This window comes from Schistosoma mansoni, chromosome 5 (genome assembly GCF_000237925.1).
Source record: "Schistosoma mansoni strain Puerto Rico chromosome 5, complete genome".
NCBI lineage: Eukaryota > Metazoa > Platyhelminthes > Trematoda > Strigeidida > Schistosomatidae > Schistosoma > Schistosoma mansoni.
In genome coordinates, this window is record NC_031499.1 from 1873124 (window position 1) to 1894852 (window position 21729).

The 21729-nt window shown below is 34.4% G+C and overlaps 1 protein-coding gene across 1 annotated transcript in view; it reads right to left on the reverse strand.

Annotated features, from left to right (window-relative positions):
* Smp_150560 (putative lysine-specific histone demethylase 1) overlaps positions 1–15580 on the reverse strand; it is a gene marked incomplete at its 5' end in the record, with an annotated part of 25687 nt that extends 10107 nt beyond the window's left edge. Inside the window, 9 exons of the mRNA XM_018797592.1 lie at positions 505–706; positions 3848–3942; positions 5773–6025; positions 9427–9508; positions 10012–10354; positions 12417–12757; positions 14473–14853; positions 15353–15525; positions 15562–15580. Of these exons, the coding sequence (XP_018652619.1) occupies positions 505–706; positions 3848–3942; positions 5773–6025; positions 9427–9508; positions 10012–10354; positions 12417–12757; positions 14473–14853; positions 15353–15525; positions 15562–15580 (1889 nt within the window). The remainder of the gene's footprint in view (positions 1–504; positions 707–3847; positions 3943–5772; positions 6026–9426; positions 9509–10011; positions 10355–12416; positions 12758–14472; positions 14854–15352; positions 15526–15561) is intronic.
* Positions 15581–21729: the final 6149 nt, after the last annotated feature.

Below are 21729 nucleotides of genomic sequence, written 5' to 3' on the forward strand. Positions count from 1 at the left end.
ACGTTTCATTACAGCGCCATGCACAATCGAAAATCATCGTAATACATAACTCATAAGTGAGCATTTGTTGCTCGATAGTATGACCTATTATAGAGCCTCCGTCTCTAAAGACCTTCCAATCATTACATGATAATAATATTTGAAATATTCCCAGAGATTGAAGTTTAAATAATTCCAGCGTCCCACCCAGCAAACTAGTCTGGACGAAACGTTGGAACTAATTAAATTTCAGTCTCTGAGATTATTTCAAATATGATTTTCACAAATAATGTCTTCTCTATACTCGGAGCTCAATTTTTGTCCAAATATTCGTTCTAATATTGATGAATATTCGTATGAATTAGAGATAATTGTCTGTGCATGTAATTTTAATGAAACATCAAATGACGTAGCGGCTAGATAGCCTAAATTCCATAGTCTTTTAAGGATGTTTCAATAATGGAAACAAGTTGAAATAACCAGATATTATAATCATTTAAGATATATATAGTTGCATGTACTTACTTCGGTGGTTCTTGAAGTAATATGTCTAATTGTTTATTGACTTGAGACAGGGCAGTTTGAAGTGGTTGAAATTTCTTCCAAGCTTCATGTAAATGACTAAGTAACTGACGAACTTCAAATTGAGAGCTAACATTAAATACTGGTAACGAAGGACGTTGAGATATATCAGTAGAAGAGGATAATCTTACCGGATTGTTATTAACTGATCTGGTGAAATAGTTATGAGAATTGGAAAAAGACAATTAGAGAGATCACAAAGGTATATGTTATGTAAAACAAACTGTCATAATACATTTACTGTTAAATATCAACCATTCAGTTTCTATGAAATCAAATTAATAATACTGATATTTCGATTCTTTTGGCATATTAGTTGCCTTTCTATTATTCTTATGAAATAATAAATGTGTGGTCAGAAGTGGTAGTTTTAGATGAGCTAGTGAGAACTTCAACTAGGCCCATCAAAACTCCATTCCTACTGGCTGAGTCACAATGCCACTTTAAGGCACTGCGTAAATGAATATGTGTTTTTTTTATTGTTGTCTTCACGATTCAATTTACTCATTTTTTCAACTTTTATTAGTTGGATTTAATAATAATCCAGGATAGTATGAACCGGAGCTGTAGGGCGGGGCTATATGAGTTGTTTGATGGAACTCAGAGTAGCAGCTTGTTGAATAATATTACACTTAATAGTATTTTTATATTTCATTTTTTAATAACTACAATAACTTAAAAATAAATTTTCGTTCAACTTTGTAGTATAAATATCACAGCTGTGAAGAATTTCTCAAGTTTTGTAATTTACCATACGCTGTAGGTTTACATTTCAGTTCAATATTGTAAATCAGGCAACGCTTGAGGTCACCGGTCTTGAATTTTACTATTGTACGCAACCGGATGTACTAAACGAGAAATTTCATAGTGTACTACAACTAACGTCATTTAACACGAACAACATACGCAAAATACTCTATTTGAACAAAAAGACTTGGTCTATTTACTTTTATGCAAATATTTGTGTATTGAGTTGCATACATATAGACTGAAAGAAACGAAAAGCTTTAATACGTGGCAAAAAAAAGTCAACAATAAAATTAACAGTATGCAAATACAACCATCAGAGATCTCGAAACGAATTTCATGAATAATAACCAGTAAGCCATTCACGGAACAAAAAAGGAGAATCAATGGAAATTATGATCGACTATTGATTACTTTTGTGATCCATTTGATGAAGCTGATTCAATGACTAGTTTTCCATCTAGTTCAGTACTACTGGAACGAGGTGAACATGGTGATGAATCATTGCGTACACGAGATTTATTTTGTGCAGGATTTTGTGTTTTAGACTGTTGAGTATAGTGACGATTTGGCGACGATTGGTTATTTAATGCTTTTGATGCTGAATGCCACTTTTCATAAGCTGTTTCAATATTTTTACGTTCAATAACCATCTATGAAAACGAAATAAAGACTTCTACAAGATCTGGCCAAAAGTGGCTGTGAATGTGGGAGACTGCAATTAATAGATTGTGTATAACTCAAGAACGGTAAGTAGTATAATAATAGTTTATGTCAAAATGAAGCTTGTAATAAGAGGAGTATAGATATACATAATCTAGCTACTGAATATTTGTATATTAAGAAAATACGTATAATATTTGTCCATAAATAGTTCGCAAAAGTTACCATTCATAATTCTCGTCGAGATATAACAAATATTATAATAAGCGAATCAATCTAATTTTGACTTTTTTTCCCGTCATGTCAGTATTCAAACCAAAGGCTAGCTGTGTTAGAGCTTTAGCTCCTCATAGATGAAATTTACCATAGGAGAATAAAATGAAAGATTGGCATTTTATAAATCGGTACAATGATATATTAAGCCAACTAATTATATTCAAATATGTACTTCATCAATTCTTCTACACCCAAAGGGTGTGGAGTGATCGAACACTCCAATAGGAGGTCGATAATGTATGTAATAAGTGTCATAGTGTAAAAGTAAAAGCAGAATGTTTTTATTAAGTTTTTACAAAAACGAATTCGAGTGAAACTTTAGATCAAAGACGAAGAACTACACTAAGCAGCACTTGTTGACGCCTATTTCAATATTTACACGAATAGAAATTGTATATACATTTAAATAAACACAAGTATTTACTGATTAACAAGTCGTTTTCACTAATTTCGATGCAGACATTGAGACCTAACTGGTATAACTTAAGAAATACTCCAATAATCAAAATAATCTATGTAACCATATAAAACAATGCTGATTTTCATTTAAAGTTTTATCTAGATGTGCATTGATTAAGTCACTCAAAGATTCAGTCATGATATGTTTATTATCAGTTTTATAAACATATAGGTCATTTATTTGTTCTACGCGGAAAAAAAATCCAGAGAGAAATAGGGTAAAGGTATTGTCTTAAATAAATACAAATAAACAAGAAAGTTTTTAAAAAAATCGGTTGTTTAATTGTAAATATGCAGGAATTAGAATCAAAAACATGCATTTCATCGGTTAGAAGTCGCGTTGACAAGTTCAACAGGGAAATGTATACAAATTTTTAAGATGTAAAGTCAATTAGAGGTATAATCTTCAAATCACTATAAATGAAAAATGTAGCGATCATTATTATATGGTTTAAGTCATCTACGTAGTACGAGTGTATGTACTCAAATATGTAATTCATAATTTTTGTATAAGGACTTATGATGCTAATTAGCTGTCCAAACAGGAATAGATAGGGTTGGATTAAGTTCTACCTTGTGACTGACTGACTGACTGGATTCAGACTTACAATTTATTGATTATAAGGATGGTTAGTTAAATTACTAGGCAACCATTTCACTGGTTAGAATCAAACATAAAATGAGAAATAGAGGAAATTGAATATGATTTTCACATAGACTTTAATTTCTAATGAGAGAAAGAGCATGTATATACTTGCTCAACCAATTAGTTGGTTAATTCTGAAGTGAGCAGAACAATAAATTAAGAATTTTTCCATCTTTCCTACTCTAAAAGTTCTTCCGAAAGCGGCAATCGGACATGAAAATAAAAGTCCAAGTAATGAAAATATATTCGTCTGAATATAAGTTGAAATTTCTTTATACTTGTTTACAGGATTCCACCTACATTTGAAGAGGTGATCGGAGAAAAAAAACAAGGAACAGAAAGATTTTCTTCACATCAGTGAATGGTCAGTTTGAAAACTCGATACTTATCATTTCTTCAATAATTCGTGCAAAAATAATAAATCGTGATAATATCAATATCATGGAATACAATCAATTCTTTTTTGTAATACACTCATTCTTATATTTTTTTGACTCACCTGATCTAACAGAGAATTTTTACGATCTAATAATTGTGATATTAATTTACGATGTGTAATTTTCAACTGTATTTTATGCTTTTCTTGATATCTATAATTTGAAAAAAGAAGATAAGAATTATGGAAATTTCTTAAGAAAATAGAAAACAAGCTATTACTATGACAACAATAGGAGGCTTTGAATATATGAAGAAAACCATAGTAGTGGTAATAAAAGATGAATATAACAAGGTGTTTTGTACAGAATTATATAATTTTCATCAAGGAATGATATCCAATTATAGTTGGAAGCAACCAACGAAAACCGGGGGGAGTCGAACAACCGGTTTATCCAAATATGGGACTTCTCGACGATATGCATGGATCTACAACTACATAGACGAGATCGAACCCAATACAGTCATCATGAGGTTGAATTAAATGGTCAACGTTTTTAACATCAACTAATTTTGTGATGTAGCACAGCTCTTATCTAATGTAACAGGTGGCACATCGTCCAAAAACAAAACAAAACCTTGATCTATTTAGAGAAACACAAGTAAATAATCTAAATACTCGATCAAAAATAATGATAAATAAAAGTTCTAGCTTATTAGAAAGGGAATGGAAATTTTGTATTTCGATAAGATCTTAAAATCTGACGAAAATACGCTCAATGAAAACATCAACAATGCGTTAATCAAAATAACTACAAACAAAGTTATGTAAGCAAACATTTAGTTATCTACCGGTACAAACTTGTTTGAAAGAACAAAATGAAACACTACACAGTGGAAATATTTTGAAGCAATTTAAAATATGGTTGCAAGAAGGTATACTTACAGCGTTTAGTGATATGAAACACAATCATATCAGTTACCCACTACTCTATTATCATGTGTACCCCATCTCTGAACTATAGTTCAATATATAACTACTATAAACCTATTTGTCATACTATATTAACTCCACATAATTTCAGTTTTCACTAACCAACTCAATTTTTCGATTGTGTATATTATCTCCTGCTACACTTTGATAGCACAAATCCGACTCAGTGGACTAAGAATAATATGTATGTAGGAAGAAGTGAAAGTCGAATTTCCCATGCTGTCAGACTGTAGGTGAAAACTGATAAATTTCAAACTACGACGAAATAGCTATCTAATACTTCCTGATCTGTAGTGTCTATAAAGTAAACAACATCAGTTCATGATAATGTTTGGAGTGTTCGCTTGTTTAGTGAACAGATTTCCGTCCTCATATTACTACACGACGTTTTGATCTCAGTTTCAATAGACATTCAGGTCGTATATAAATATCAAGTCATGAATCTTATCTAACAAAGAAGCCAACTTGCTATCACGAAAAACAAGTCAATAAAATCAAACATTTGTTGGAAATAGCAATTTTTCCTCCTAGAAAATTCTAGCCGAAATAAAAACAAACGGCAGTGAAAAATCTTATCAATCATCAAGTAGCTAAACAACGGGATACACATCATACTTAGATAGACAGGCATATCACACATAGAAAAAGACGTTTAGCATGGTTTCTATCCTAAAGCGAATTGAAATAATGCAAGGAAAATAACCATGCCAACTTCGGAATCATAATCAACTACTATCAGAAGAAATACAGGAAAGTATGGTAATCCTGGAAATTTAACATGTTTATGTCACCAAACGCTTCCAATCTGCTTATTTTTTTTATCAGAAAGGGATTATTCGGGCAATCTCCAAGTAAGCTAAATTTACAAACACATGAAAACTTGTTAAACTATTTCACTTATCTACTAAATAAAAGAAATACAATGACATTTCACGTATACAAAAATAACTCCGGGTATGTAGTGCTAATTACTAAGCAGAGATTAAAAACGATAGCAATAATGATGATGATGATAATAATAATAATGCAAATTATCCGACATACAACTTACTTAATTAATAATTCAATAACTTGACCTAATGATAAAGGAATTTCAACACCTGAGTCAAGAATTAATGAATCCAATCCTTTAGAATGGCATACATAAGCAGCTGTGCCTAGAAGACGATTGAATTCCTCTTCAATTTGTTCATCAAGATCACGGTTTATTAAATGACCTTGTGAGTCATATAAAGAGCAATCAGTATTGATTGGAAGTAAATTTAATGATAATTGACGTACCAATATAGTTACAGGATTTGCAGCTAAAAGAGAAATGAAAAATACATTTATATTGATAAAATAATTTTTGGTATTATCACTAGTAGCAGATAATCTAAAATAAATGAAAGGCTAATCAAATCTTATGTCAGTTGGCTATGATTTGAAAAAATACTTTCTTGTTGATCATGTATAACTAGCGATAAGATTTTGTTATCTTTTATGGAAAGTACGATGGAATTGTCAGGTATGCTTACTAAAAAAAAGGATTATTATCATTACGGTTATTACTTCCCCAACTCATTAAATTCGCATTTAGTACAATTTCCTATCTGTATCTACACAAACTATCAAACAATTAAAGAATTATTCTAAATAACTTCGTTATGAAGTATTAACAAATGATTAAGTGAATCAGCAGTGACTTAGTGGCTAGATGATTTAACTATTAGCAACTAAACTGTTGATTCGGACCCGCATTTCTCTTTGGTTCAAAATGTTTAAAAAACTAAGAAATATGACTCAAATACATATCTTTACATGATGATTACTGAGTTATTTTGATCAATTTAAATGGTACAAGTGAATAAAATATAGTCTTTTTCTAATGATATTTGACGATCAATTTAGTTTACATCATATATCATGCTTTATATCGATAATAATAATAATAGTAATATGAAAGTGAATACTCAAAATTGTTTATACACTGACATAAAGCTGTTTAAATTGAGCGAAACAGACAAACCAACTGGTATACTAATTCGAAAGGGATTTAAACTAAACTAATTTGTTAGAAATTTGGTTAAATTTCCAATGTTCAGAAAGTTGAATAACTTATGTTTTAAGTCAAATTTAATAAAGACGATTTTAAATTAAAAATTTGTAACTAAATACTGATTAGTCATCTATATAGGAATCTGGTTTGAAAATACGATTAATCAGCTTATGTTTTAACCTCTATGGCTAATGATAACCGTTATACTAAGCTTATTGATAGCACATATTACATAACTCGAACAACGGATATTGGTAGAAACTGAGATATTAGTGTTTGACTAACCGATGAAATCTGTTTATTCACTGAGTTTTTTAGGGGGTTGTACATAGTTACAAACCAAAAAGTTGGTAATATATATATTTTTTTTAAAAAATTCCCATATTGTGATTTAGGACAACATATATAAGCGAACAATATTGTTTTCGATTAGATCCTCATCAGGCTTTACTCTAATATACAGTAATATTTATATGCATATACGAAATTATTTAACCAATCAAGGCAGTTTATGAGTCAATGATAACAGTGGAATAGATTACATAATCAAAATTAATAATAAGTGAAAAGTACAAATTGATAGTGTACTAGTTGTGATAAGAATAATAAAAGACTTGAATCAATGTTACATAATAGGAAAATAGGTCAATGATTAGAAAAATATAGACACTGAAATAACATTCATAGAAATTATAAGATTACGTAATAAGAAGTGTTCAGATAATTGGAAGCGAATATTAGAAAAATTATAAGTAAATAATTGATAGGGGGGTGAAGAAAAATAAACGAAGAAAGAGTATGGAAAATAAAATTAAAATTATTTATTAAGGCCAAGGGAGGGATAAGGGTGTTACAAATTTCTTATGAACACAAAGACTTGGGTTGTTGGATCGAATTCCTATAGCTTCTGCTATGTGTAGGAGACGAGATCGAACCCCATAAGGAAAAGTAGTAGGAATACGATAAATAACTTTAAAAGACTGGTTTCTGTTAACTTCATGACCGCTATCAATCAAGTGTGAAAGAATCGAGCTCCGTATCGACTTGACCATACCTTTTCCTAACCACGAAGGGAGGTGTTCACTAACTCTTTGGTTCAGTTGTCTGGTAGTGCGCCCAATATAGCTTTCTCCACAGGAGCAGCTGAATTTATAGATACACATAGAAGTGGCATAACCAGGCAACTTATCCTTTAGTTGGGGAATCATCGTGTCGAGTAAGAAAGAAAGAGGTCGGCTGCATTAAACGTTCTCTTAACTGCTTTAGTCAGTCTATCCCGTAGTACATCATCAGCTAAATCGCCGTTGAATTGTAGTTTCAGGAAGAGTGGTTTCTTCGCAGCTGTTGATATCTTTATTTTCTTATTTGTTAAATGCAAATGTTTCTTCAGGAATCCTTGTGGATAACCCCTTTCAATCAACATATTATGGATAACCTCCAACTCATTGTTGATAGAATCGACTGAGCAAATCTTCCTCGCTCTATTTGCCAGACATTTGACTAAGTTCCTTTTATAGTAGATAGGTACGAAGCTTAAGAAGTGTGTGTACTGGCTAGATGAAGAGCTTTTCCTAAACACACTTCTACTGATGGAACCGTTCACTTTTTTTATTAACGATACGTCAAGGAAATTTAATTTATTATCTATTTCCTCTTCACATGTGAATTTAATAGCTTGGTGTTTATTGTTAAACAGTTCGAGTAGTTCGACTTTACCAATATATTTTTTTTACTTTTTTGAAGAAATATGTCAGTTTCTGGACATATACGTTATACTGAATAAAATACTATTAATTACAGACCATTTTTCCATGTACAACTAAATTTGATTAGTAATATTGAAGTGGGCGAACGCTTAGGTGGGAAAGACCAATTTATTATTTAATGCAAAATTACAGTGCTTTTGTAAAATATGAAAACCATACATCAAATACATAATTTGCACATCTCCCATCAGTTGTCTTTCACATGCTTCATGATTCCTTCAATGCTGTTTTTATTCCATTTTCTTCCTGTTTCTCTCAGTTTTTTTCAGTTCAATCTTCTCGATCATCTTTTGGCAGGCGTTCCACTTTTGATTGGTGTTACATACTACTTATATGTCAACATAAGTAGCACAACCACAATATGACTACGAATAGAAAACCCAAACCAAGAGTTTCCTAGCAAAACTGAATTAACCCAAAAATATCTATCACATCTGCAGAAAGACTAGACAATTATTGATAACATCGACCATCAATTCACCTGTTGTAATTTAAGTTGACGTCAATCTATATGAATCTGTTGATCCGGTTTGATGCAAGCGACCACCGAAGTTTTGAGACAAGCAATTACAGTTCGTCTAAGAAAAACTGGTATTCAGCAATTACGAAAAGACAAACGGGATCCGATTTTATATTTGCTAACATTCATTACAGTTCCGTGTCTTTCACTTAATGGGAACATATTCTCTCAGATATTCGGACGGATATCATAAGATATAGCACACAGAGACGTTACCACTGTTGAGTTATTATCACCACAGATATAGAGTGAATGATACAGTGTGTAATAAAAACCAATCCTGAATAGACAATGATTCTATAAATTGTGAAAAAATAAACACTGAATTAAAGCAAACTTAAGCAAGAACAAAGTTTGACATATGTGGAGTTGTATACTCACATAAACCTGTGACAACCATGGCCCCAAGTTCAGCATGATATCCACCTTTTCTACAAGTCCATATTCGACCTCCAACACGATCCTGAAGAATAAAAGTGGCACGTAATTTCAAATATTGCTACCTTAAAAATAATATCTAATTGTAAAACTGAATCCTCGAAATTTGTTACGACTACTGGTGTAATCACATGTTATATAGAAATAAATATTAATTATATCACTTTTTGAAATGTAGAAAATGGGTGACGAAAAAATTAAGCACATAAACAGATTATGTCTTGGGATTATTATTACCATTATTGAAGAGGTTTTGAGGAGTTTGTTTTAAAATATGGGTTGTATTTGTCATAGATTGATATTTATGGTAACACTAAAAAACGCAGTATATAGCAACTTATGTTAACACTTATCTGTGCCAGACTCTACTTTGATGATAACTAACCAACTAGTAGCAACAACCACACTAGGAATTGAACCCGTACTAAAATTAAATATACTTATTCAACAGAAAACTGAATGATTTAAAGTAATTGTAATTGTAATTGTTGAAAAGAAACAACACAGAAAGTAGTTACTGAAACATACGCGAGATTCTAAAATGGTAACTTTGGCACCAAAATAAGTCAGTTGTCTTGCTGCAATTAGACCAGAAATACCAGCACCAATTATAATGAAATGGGGAGTTGTCAGTGACGTAGATGATGAACTAACTGGTAATGTACTGGAGGAATGAGAATTGTTAGCACGACGTGTTGCTGCTAGAGCTTTCTCAGCCGCAGCTCTTCTGGGTGTTAGTTGGACATCTGATTTGTCCAATATTTCCATAGGCGACCCTGAGGTGGTAGCAGGGTCAGCAGTACGAGATGAGCTCACATGTGTTAAGGGTGGAGATATAATTTTAAATATGCCAAAGTTGATATATCCATATCTAGACGAAAAACCAATGAAAAAAGGTAAATCATCATTACAAGTAAGTTGAGTTAATTAATTCATCTAACATTTATCATATAGTTCACCTACTGATATTTTTTTATGGTTACTTTCCACATCTAGTGACAAACATTGATGTTTATTATCAGAATACATCAGTCAGCTCGAAATTGAACCTATAGTCTAACTTCTATGCCCTTAAACTGACCATAGATACTTTATTTTACGAAGTTTAGGGCACATCATTCTTCCGTTAAAAATACTTCCTATTTTTAGTAATACTCTTGTCTTATCTTTATGTCGAATAATGTCCGTGGAGGTCATCAGAACCTCCAAAGAAGCATAAACTACCATGTTTTATGGTAATCTCAGTGACGATAACAGAACACCTCATTAATCAAACCTTATAAGGCCTATTTACTAACGATTACTTATTAAATACTATTTAGGAATATAAAAAAATATTAATTTACTTCTATTTTCTAATTATCATCTTAAAAACATTCTTCAAAATCTCTAACATTTTTAGATACATGTTAGAATGGCGATGTTTTCAAAACAAATGATATTATGTGAAGCTAGCAGACACAATTAAGTTGCCATATTATCAGAGACTTCAATCTATGGTACACTTTTTATTACATGGTTGAAAATACATAACCCTTTAAGCAAATACACTAACTGGACTATGAAAATTTATTTTTAAACTTGAGAAAAATTAGAGAAATTCATAAAATAGTAAGAAACAGTAGTGGAGATAACACATCAAAAAAGAGAGCTTCTCAACTGAGTCAAGGAGTTTAGTAAGAGCCGTAGGAACTACGACGATGACATCAGATCACAATGATCATCCACTTTCTGTAGTCTCTTGTACTTAACGATTGCGAATTTGCTATCCGATGGCTTTTAATCAACTAAATTAGAGATGGTCGTCTGTGCATGCAATTTTGTTGAAACAGAAAATGACGTACCAGCCAAAGAGTCTAAATTCCAGTCTTTTAGGGACGTTTTAAATAATGGAAACGGAGGTGGGACAATTTTTTCGCCACAAAGGAGGAACATCTTGAAGAGGATACGCTTGTATTTTAAACAGACTTTTCCTTAATTCAGTTCGCGCGTTTGTTTGAAAGAACACGTAGATGACGATTGGTCTCATCGTACTGATTCGGATGTTTCAAAGAGTTTTAAGTTCTTAAAGAATGTTGAAAACTTTACATTTGAAGACTAATAACAAAATTTGAAGTTTCCAATGATTTTCTGAGAAAAACGATTTTTCCCCAATAGACGATACAAGTCACTTAGGTTGACAGAACTAAGAGAGGACGTTAAGCATTTATTGTATGTTATTTATCAGTTAAAATTCATACCAATGTGTAAGTAAAACCCGAAAACCACATTATTAACTAAGTGGTATTTGGTATGATGAAGAATGTGATCGGATAGGTTTTTGAATACTATTTAATTTTGTAAGGTTCCACAAAACTACCAGTTTACTATTTTTCTGACGCAGGACTATTTTTAAATGTTTTAAAGTAGTTTCTAGAAGCTGTGTGATACTTCTGTACCACCTATGTGAGAAACGCACTTAATCCCAAAACCTGGTTTCAGCTAGCAACAAACTTAGATTATATAAGTATTATTTTAAATTTAGTGCACTTGTGATCCAACTAGAAGATTTTGTGAAACTTATCGCCAGTACACTAACAGGCCTGTTGACACTTCTGATTTAAGTCAAGTTAAATATTTACTTATTTTTGTCTCGGTAGCCTCATGAACAATATCTTGTCACATATCACACTAGTTAAGTCGTATGTGAACAACAGACCAATTTGCATGGCTAATACGGTAGGCAGGATTTATATATAGTCAGGGGATTCGACTAACGTGAAAAATGGTTAGATAAAAGGTATGAATCATATGCGTGGAAAAATTTAAAGTTACTACATGGACTATGATTAGGAGTCAAGAAGTAACTTAAAACATAGTCCAAAGGAATTACTGGTAAGAGCATAAATACACACAAAATGGGTCTTAAAGGATAAAAAGGAGATACCTCTCACCTTTCCAAGAACAAAACAACTAAATAGGTCATCCGTTCCAAATTCGCTTTTGCAGTAGGCGTACCCCAGGGTGAGTAATTGCTGGGGAGAGTTAAACTTGTTAGATGGCGTTGAAGAGATCGAGAAAGCTCTTTGCTATGTCTGACGCGACCGACACAAGAACTATTTTCCTCACAAACAGAAGAAGCAGACGAGTTAGATCCTTGGTGTACTGGTAAAGGAGTAGTCAAACCAGAATCGATCATCACCCGTAGATTTTCGACTGACATATTATTCACCACGTATATAAATAGCCTATTAGGCGTAACCTGTGTACACGAGTCTTCTGACCACATCAAACACTATGAAAGAATTTATTGTCCAAAACAATTTTCAGCATAGATACAATTATCATTTAATTTCCAACATAAGATTAAACACCAATCCACAAAAAAATCTGGGAAAATCTGAACCGGAAGTCACCACCTAGAAAACACTACACTATGTTACCATTTTAAAAATTTGGTGTTATTTTTCAGCCAGGGCACAAGACAAGAAATCTTATTGGGCTTTGGAAGAGTAAAACTTAAGACACTTTGTAAACAAGAAAATTACTCAGAAGGAGGTTACAATAGTTATGATGTCCTTTAATTCATATGAAGATATGACCAAGGCGTGATTCAAAATACAAATTAACACGTTAAATAAAGGACACCTTGATGAATAAAGCTTCCAAGTAACAAAAACGTACTACGTCATCGTATTAGAACGCTGTCTTGGCAGTAAAATTTATGATGCATAATTGCAGATCACCACCTCGATTCCCGACAGCCTAGTGTTACAAATAAGGAATAAAAACACCCCTCGCTACGGAAATATAAACATTTGACGAAGCGGTTTAACCAATAACAGTTCACACTGGCACTCGAAACGGTAATAACAGCTGTGCTAAAATTTGTAAAGTGTAACTAAGCTAAGAAGAGTAAGAGAAGTATGTACACTGAAGCTGCTGCAAACGATACCTTGAGTAATCAAACCTTGCGATTTCTAGGATCGAATTCTAATAGTCGAAATCCTGAATAACATAGACTGGTATGTACGAAAATGATACCCCTGAATTATATCTGAACTTCAGAAAATTGGGCTCCCTAGGTGTTTTGTAATGACGGAGGATTTACGTTTAACCATAAGAATGACTGAAAAAAATGGTACTGGCATATAACCATTATGAATATAAACAATGGGAAATCGACACCCCAGTTCTTTCAATATGTTAGGAAATACTACACTATTGGTTCGAATATTAATATATATATATATATATATACTGGCGAATTCATTTTGGTTAAGTGCATTCTAAGCATTAATATTTGAACAATCATATCAGATATGTACTTTTCAAAAAGATAGCTCCCACAGTATAGGAAATGGCCTACTATTTCTTGCTCTAAGATTAGACAAAATGAATGTTTGAACCACATGTGCAATATTTTACGCTAAAGATTTAAAATGCACGTCAAGCATTGTGACTCTCAATAAGTTTCTAAAAACGGGGATTGTTGTATCACTAATCCAAGGAGTATGATAGGCGAATTTATAAGGGAAATCCATCTCGTCGAAGTTCTTCAAGAATGCAATTGTCAGAAAGGTTTACAATGGTCAGGGGTGAAAACCAAATAATAAACTAAAAAGTTGGGGTTTTGTAACGTATGTATATGATTAACCACTCCTGAGAAGACAATCAAATAGCATCAGATATAAAAATATGAAAAGAACTGAATATGTTTATGCTAAACTCAATTTATTTAAGAAAATAACTACTAGATAAATAGATCTAAAAATATGAATTCACTTATATTTCAGAAAAGTGGAATAAATCTTCAATCGTCGAACTTTCTGAGATAATAAAATAAGAACATGAAACTTATTTTCATCACAAGATAAAGGTGTATGCAATTTCGCCGTTATGCTCTGGTCTTAAATGTTTTCATTGTTACGAAAAATACAAAACAAAGGTTATTACAAGGCTCGTTATTTGCAGAATAAGTCACTGGAAACATTTATATGTAAAACTTACGGCAAGGTTTCGGACAGCAATATATGACTCCTTTAAAGAATTTGAAGAACTTTCTAGGAAAGGAAACAGTTGAGTTTCTTCTGCAGAAAGTTCTTTCGCAGGAAGGCGACAAATTTGTGAGGCTTTTTCAGCAGGCGTCAGAGTATCTTCAGGTTCTTCTTCAACAGGTTCATCCTCTGCACTTTCACTTTCAGCATCATCCACATCGATATCACCCTCGACCAGACGTCTCCCAGTGGCATTGTTTTCCAACTCAGAATCCTCAAGCTCCTCATCGTCTTCATAAACTTCTCCTCCACATTCATCTGACTTTTTACTGGAACTGGATTTAGGTGGATTAGATTTTGATGCTTTGGTTTCCTCAAGTTCGTTCATCTCTTCCTGCAATTTAAGTAAACAAGTTTTGCAAGAAATTAACTGAGCGCTAGCCATGGACCGCTATAATTCGTATAAGTCTTAGGCCTATCTTGCAGATTTTCAGTCGACGTACGCCAATCTAAGTATATATATATATATATATATATATATATATATATTTCATAGTTTCACCGTTATACAAAATGCAGAATTCGTAGGACTTAAGTAGCAAACTATGAATAACGTGAGGCAACGGATCTTCACAGCAATTAAAAGCATAAAGCTGAAATTTTGAATAAAAACTAAATCCTCTAGTTTGGGGAAAAATGACGCCATGTTAACCTCAAAGTCTTCGTGCTACATTGCATGTGAAGTACAATTTTTATTACTTTAAGAAAGCAATGAGACTTAGATGCAATCAAAAAGTCAAAAATTAGATCAAATTACACCGTAGAAATACAGCTAAAGAATTTGCTGAAGACAAAAAGCACTGCGATCTGGAAATGAAAACAAAAATAATTACATCTTTATTTGTGGCAGCACATTCACCATGGCTTGTAACAAGCATTGTTTGGACCGACGTATGAGATGGGCGGAAACCACGTTTAACACTGCGACCTCGAGGCATGTCTTTGAAAACTGGTTTCACTGGAGTTACGGGACGACCTTCAAAGTGAAAACGTTCAAATTGGCGAACTAATAACAATCGTTCAAACTAAATTGTATAATTACAGACCCATGAAACCAACATTTATGCATTGGTAACTTGAAGCAAAGACCGAATTTAGTTCCCCCTCTATTTCCTCAAAAAACGTTTTGGTACAACTAACACTCAGTTCCTCAATCTAAAGACAGAGTCATCATTATGTGTTAAACATGTGTTTTAATTGTTTAAATTTTTTTAACAAGAGATGAATAAACAGATTTTTGAGGTAGTCTTCTGCAGCATTACCATAGTTGGAGGTATTTGACAAGTCCTAAAGTTGTGCGGTCTATACTAATGTATACTAATGTATATTCCCCACATGTGGTCAGGTAGCTACTCCCTTTATGTCTAGTATAGGGTGTAACCAGAGGAATACGACATACAGTAAAATGAGAGTGATCTTCAGCCAGATTGTCATTCTTACTACTGGAGAGTGATCGACGTAAGTCGAATCGTTCGCATCAGCCTTTCGATTTAGTAATTTTCATTATGAAGGATATATATATATATATGTTCATGGCTGAATAATCACATATAGTTAAACCTTTGCCTCATACACCATCTTCTTACTAGACATAACCAGATAAGTCCTTGGTTGTTCTGGTTACACAGGGAAGTCTGGACAGTTTCGTGATTCATTGGAGCTCTCACACCAGCCGCCCTGTCATAAGAACCTATTTATGATAGCTTACACGTTTTGCTGACGAACTGACTAATTTGTTTTTTTTATTATAGGAGCACATAATAGACCTAACTGAATGGGGATTGATGACCGATGAACCCCTTTTCCCAAAATAGTTTCGCGATTTACATCTTATCTGCAAACTTATGCTGTAAATTGTTGATCATATCTATTAGAATGGCTTACACCTGCTTTATAATACGATTGATCGTAACATTATTCATAATCTTGTGTACTCAACTTAACTACCCTGTTCCTATGTCATATAACATATCGACCTGACTGGGATACTTATTACAGTAAATAAAGTCAGAACAAATATTGATACAGAATAATATGAATTCATTTTATTTCGTGGTTTCTCGTCAGCTGCTTAAAACCAGACATATATTAGAATTTTAGTATTGAGATAACAAATAGTGTGGAACAATTGACATGGGCATGTTCTAAATAAACCAAGGCTGCGAGGGACCAGGGCTCTCAACAGTGCAATAGCTCGGAATTTACTTGACATCGGGCGCACCATTGATATTTCTTATGCTTTCAAAATTATTAGTAGACAAAGAAGTATGACTGCTCTCCGGTTTGCTGAAGCGATAGCGACAAAAAAACTTAAACCGGATATATGTATTCAAAAAGAGACCGTGATAAACTTTTACTACCCTGATAATCCACATTTTTTGTTTTAGTTTTTTTTTGGTTATTAGTTTTATTTCGGTTAATATTTGGTTTGTACTATATTCCTCTTCCATTACCCAATTCTTAAACCACCCTTTCACTCACACATTCCCGCTCATTTGTTTCTCCTAAATTATATGAACTCTCCAACTTCTATTCAATTATCACGTAACCCATCCTTTTTGTTTCTAATTCCATGAATCCTTCATAACCTTTAAAATTATCACACAATTTATCTTATACGTCTCTGAACTTCACTCAACTATCACACCACCCATCCTTTATGTTTCCTTGATTCTAACGTCTAGAACCTCTGACCTGTTCTTGCACATATATAGTTATCATTGATAACTTTTTGTCATTCCAACCCTTTACATTCACTTATGTCAATTGTTCCACACTATTTATTATCTCAATGCTGAAATTCTAATACATATTTGGTTGTAAGCAACTGACGAGAAACCACGAAATATAATGAATTCATATTATTCTGAATCAATATTTGTTCTGACTTTATTTAAATCCATGAAGGGAACTTATTATAGTAAACCCTGTAACGTTTTTCACATTTTGATCTTCCTTATAAAATGGCATGCTTCCTGTAACATATACGAAAATAACTTGCAATCACTATAACTGCCTATGGGTACATTCCATGTATATTTGGTTAACATCATCATGCGATCAAATCGGAATCAGATAAACTGGTCACTAAAAATGTCTAAACCACCATATTTGAATAAGGCAGCCGGCATTCTATTATATCGATTTTTAAAAGGTTGTAATGACCTCGCTAATCTCTCACGCCACCGAGTGAATTTTAGGTCTGTTATTGCATCCGTGTTATAACTGCTGATTACAAAATCATACTGATAACATCGGGTGGATGTCTGTGCGAATTTGCTGCTACAACGCTAAAATAATTGTTTCCAGTCTCTTAAAGGCTGATCTTTGACCTTAAGGTCAGTAGGTGTATCAGACTGGTTAAAGAATTTCTTTTTAAGAGCACCTGCCGAAAGCAATTCTTATTTTCCAAATTGTGAAACAGTTCAGTTTCCAATCCCCTCTCTCGACAAAGGCCTTAAATATTGATAAATACTGCTTGATTGTTGCAAATAGTATAAACGTTCTGGTGAACAAAGAACCTTTTTCTCAACTTCTTCAGTTCAATCATAAACTTGTCAGGGATTCAATTGCAATAAGAGACATGGAGATTTCCCTTTTTAAACGGAACTATTAAACCCCGATAGGTTTTGCAGATTATGATAAACAAAATGTAAATTGGTATTAACATCACTGGAACAGAAGACATATCCCAACGAAGACCATGTAGCGAAATTTCAGAGTACGATCAGTCGGTGCTTGAATAGATCATGAAGGAATCTAAAATGATTTTTTGTTCCTGCTGAGGTGCATTAAAGTTTGTCCGAAATTTGTTGGCAGGCTTCGGTTGTGTGATCACTGCCTGGTAATTGAAGACTATTACACCTTGTGTTTGAAGGAGCGTTGTGTAGACAACTTAATTCCAATAGACCAGATTTTTCAACGGGCTTACCGACTATCTGTGTCCAATTTTCGTCTCTAGTACTTTGAAGAATATTTTAAAATGAGTTGAACCATGTAATGGATCCCGGCTAACATGTGGCTTATTGAAATCGCCACCTATTCAGTTAGTTACAGGTTGGCTAGGAACATCAGTCATAAGGCTGCTACAGTTATCAGAGATAAATGGTGGTGATGGGAGATTTTCACTAGTCTCGCCAGAGTATGTAGAGTAAAGGCTCCAAAGTTTAGGAATATCGCCTTTTAACAGTTAGTGACAGCATAACATCACTGTTGGGGGGAAGGGAGTTAACACGAGGTGAGTTGATTGTTTCGAGAAAGAAGAAAGCCAAGGGTTGAATAGGGTATACTGACTGAGACGGTGTGTTATGTCACTAGAATAGTTACCATGTGATCACGTACTGAAGTTTTTATCAGTAGGAATGCTCTCCATTGTTACATCACTATTTAATATAGAAATATAAGCACGATTCTGTATCGATTATTGGAAAAATACTGGTGCAACAAAAGTTGATAGATAGAGAGATAATAGGCCAACCGTAGTAATCTTCTTTGGAAGGTTTGCCTGAGGCTGAAACGTGTTGGCATGACGTCGGGCTCACCAGATGTAGATGGCGTCGAGTCACGATTGACTATGGTCACCACTACGGAAAGATTACACGCCGGATATCGAGTTGGATCCCTCTGTAAGCCAAAAACCAGAAGGCTGTTTACGGCTGAAATAAAATACATTTGTTGGCGATCTTGCGTCATCGAAAGAACGCCGAAACGTGCCAAAGTTTACTAGCGGAACCACCGAATCTACTCGAGTTCATGAAAGGTCACAAACGACGGAATAGTGTGCTTTTTGGTACACTTAAACAAAGAGGTACAGTAAAGCAATCACTAGTGTAATTGGTTAAAATACTAATTGTTTTCACTATGCCAACCGCGTTCTCGTCATAAAAGTAGGTCACTACAGACCAATAACACTACACTACTCTCCCACCAAAATCAATGTGACGTTGGTTGGATACCGTATCTAGAAGGATTGTTGGGCGCCAAAGGTTACCAATAGGATAATAAGAATCCTCCAGGATTGATAAGCCGAAAGATAAATGTTAAAGAAGGCGACAGCAACTGATCGCGAAATATATGTTATAATTCCAGCTTTTCTGGGGAAGTCTAATTCCTAATACAGGCAAAATGAAAATGTACGTGAAGATTATTCAAGAGTTAGACAAAGTAGGCTTACAATAATTAAGTGTGATTTTGTGTGGAGATATTTTAATAAATCTCAGTTAGATGCGTAGTGACGGCTGCTGGTTAATAGTTTAACTTATAGGTAGTACAAGTATTTTTTGTTTCCAAATATAAAAACAATCAGTGTTGAACCCGTGCTGATTTTGGCACTATTTTTAGTGTAAATTAGAAAGTCAATTGACGTCCACGTCAGTGTCCTGTCCTTATGACTTAATTTTCAATGGTCTTCGCACTAGTAGGCTAGCTGGAAGAACCGCCTAATTCATGTCTATGATAATGACATGAACCTCTGTCAGTGTTGAGGTAATTTCGATAGTGATGATTTCAGCTTGTAGGAGATTTGTTCGACTGCTAATACTGATGATTTACATGCATGATTGTGCCACCCGATCTCCAATCAGGCTGACAAAGTTTTAAGATAATTACTGTATGAGCAAATGATGGTGGAACATACTGGAATCATCTGTAATAGATGAAGATGACCACGAGAAAACAGCATAATCTAGTGGTAACTTTAAGTCAATTTGTCGACAATGTTTGTAATAATAGTCCCTGAACATCCTGATGCAGTAGAGGATGGGGAGAGTCCGCTCCCCTTCTCAAGATGCTCTTATATGGCCACACGTACACAGCCACTATCAGCAAAATCCTACTCACTGCATTCTTGCAGTGGGGGTGTTGTTAACGGAATTGAGAGGACAAAAAGCGAATGTCTAGCACATTAACCGGGATGGTGGACACAGAGGGTGCACCTAGGAGAGTTGGAAAACCCTGATTCCGAATCAGTTGTGCACATGGTCTTGTTTTTCAACCCATACAGCAGCTTACCAAGGGTGGAACCCCTGTTCTATCTAAACGATCTCTAGTCGGTGCCTGGTCGAGAGCTGAGTGCTAATACGAAATACAAATACTCAAACAGTTTTTCTGAGACCACGTCCATCATTAAAACTGGCTTCCTTCAACGTTCTCACACTAATGCAGATCAGACAACAGATAGAGCTGGCTATGTCTTTAGGAAGTCTTAATGTTGACGTTTGTTGTCTTTCCAAGACCCATATTCAGGACTGTAGTGAAGTACTATAAATTCGCTCTCCATCTGTCGCCTCGAAAAGCTTGTTTCACGTGCGTTTATTCGGGGACCCTGTGGCATCCTCGTCTGGTCCCGCTGGCGTTGGTGTCGCACTAAGCACTAGAGCTGAGGCAGCACCAATCGATTGGATCCCCATTAACAGTCGGTTATGTGCTGTTAGATTAGAAAGTTCCATCAAAGTGAGAAGAAATCGGCGTGAGAAATGATGTCTTCTAGTCATCTCCGTCTATGCTTCAACAGATTGCAGCCCGGATGCAATCAAGGATGAGTTTTACCACCAATTAACAGTTCTTCTCCAGAAAGCGCGTTCGACAGATATTGTAGTACTAGCCGGAGACTCGAATACACAAGTCGGGCGTCTAGGCTTAGAAGAGAGTTGTTTAGGTGGCCGATGGGGACTTGTTGGTCGCGGGACAGATAACGGGGACCGTTTGCTGCAACTGTGCACAGACCACAACCTGTTTCTGGCTAGCACTAACTTCGGCACAGTCATCGTCGATGTGCCACCTAGCGTCCTCCTTCTGTATCTCAAGCCTGGACTCAGATTGATCACATCGCGATCAGCTACCGCTGGCGTGGTTGTGTACAAGACTGCCACTCTTTTTGGAGTACCTATCTGGACTCTGATCATACCCTCGTTTGCGTTAACCCTACCTTACGACCCACCTAAAAGCACTGATTCTCTTCGTGTTCCTTACTCATTGAAGCCCATCATTCTATTACTGGTGACCCATAGTTTCACGACTAACGAAGATTGTTACGTGGTGAAATCAGGCAAAGCTTGCGTAAGAACCGATAAGCCTGGTGGTCGGAGCGTGCTACTGAGCTGAAAGCAGCATCTGCATCTGGTAACATCCAGTGTGATACCTCGAACCTGAGCAATCCCATCTGTAAAGACATGTCACTTAATTCCTGACCCATTTCAATACTTTCCGGGAC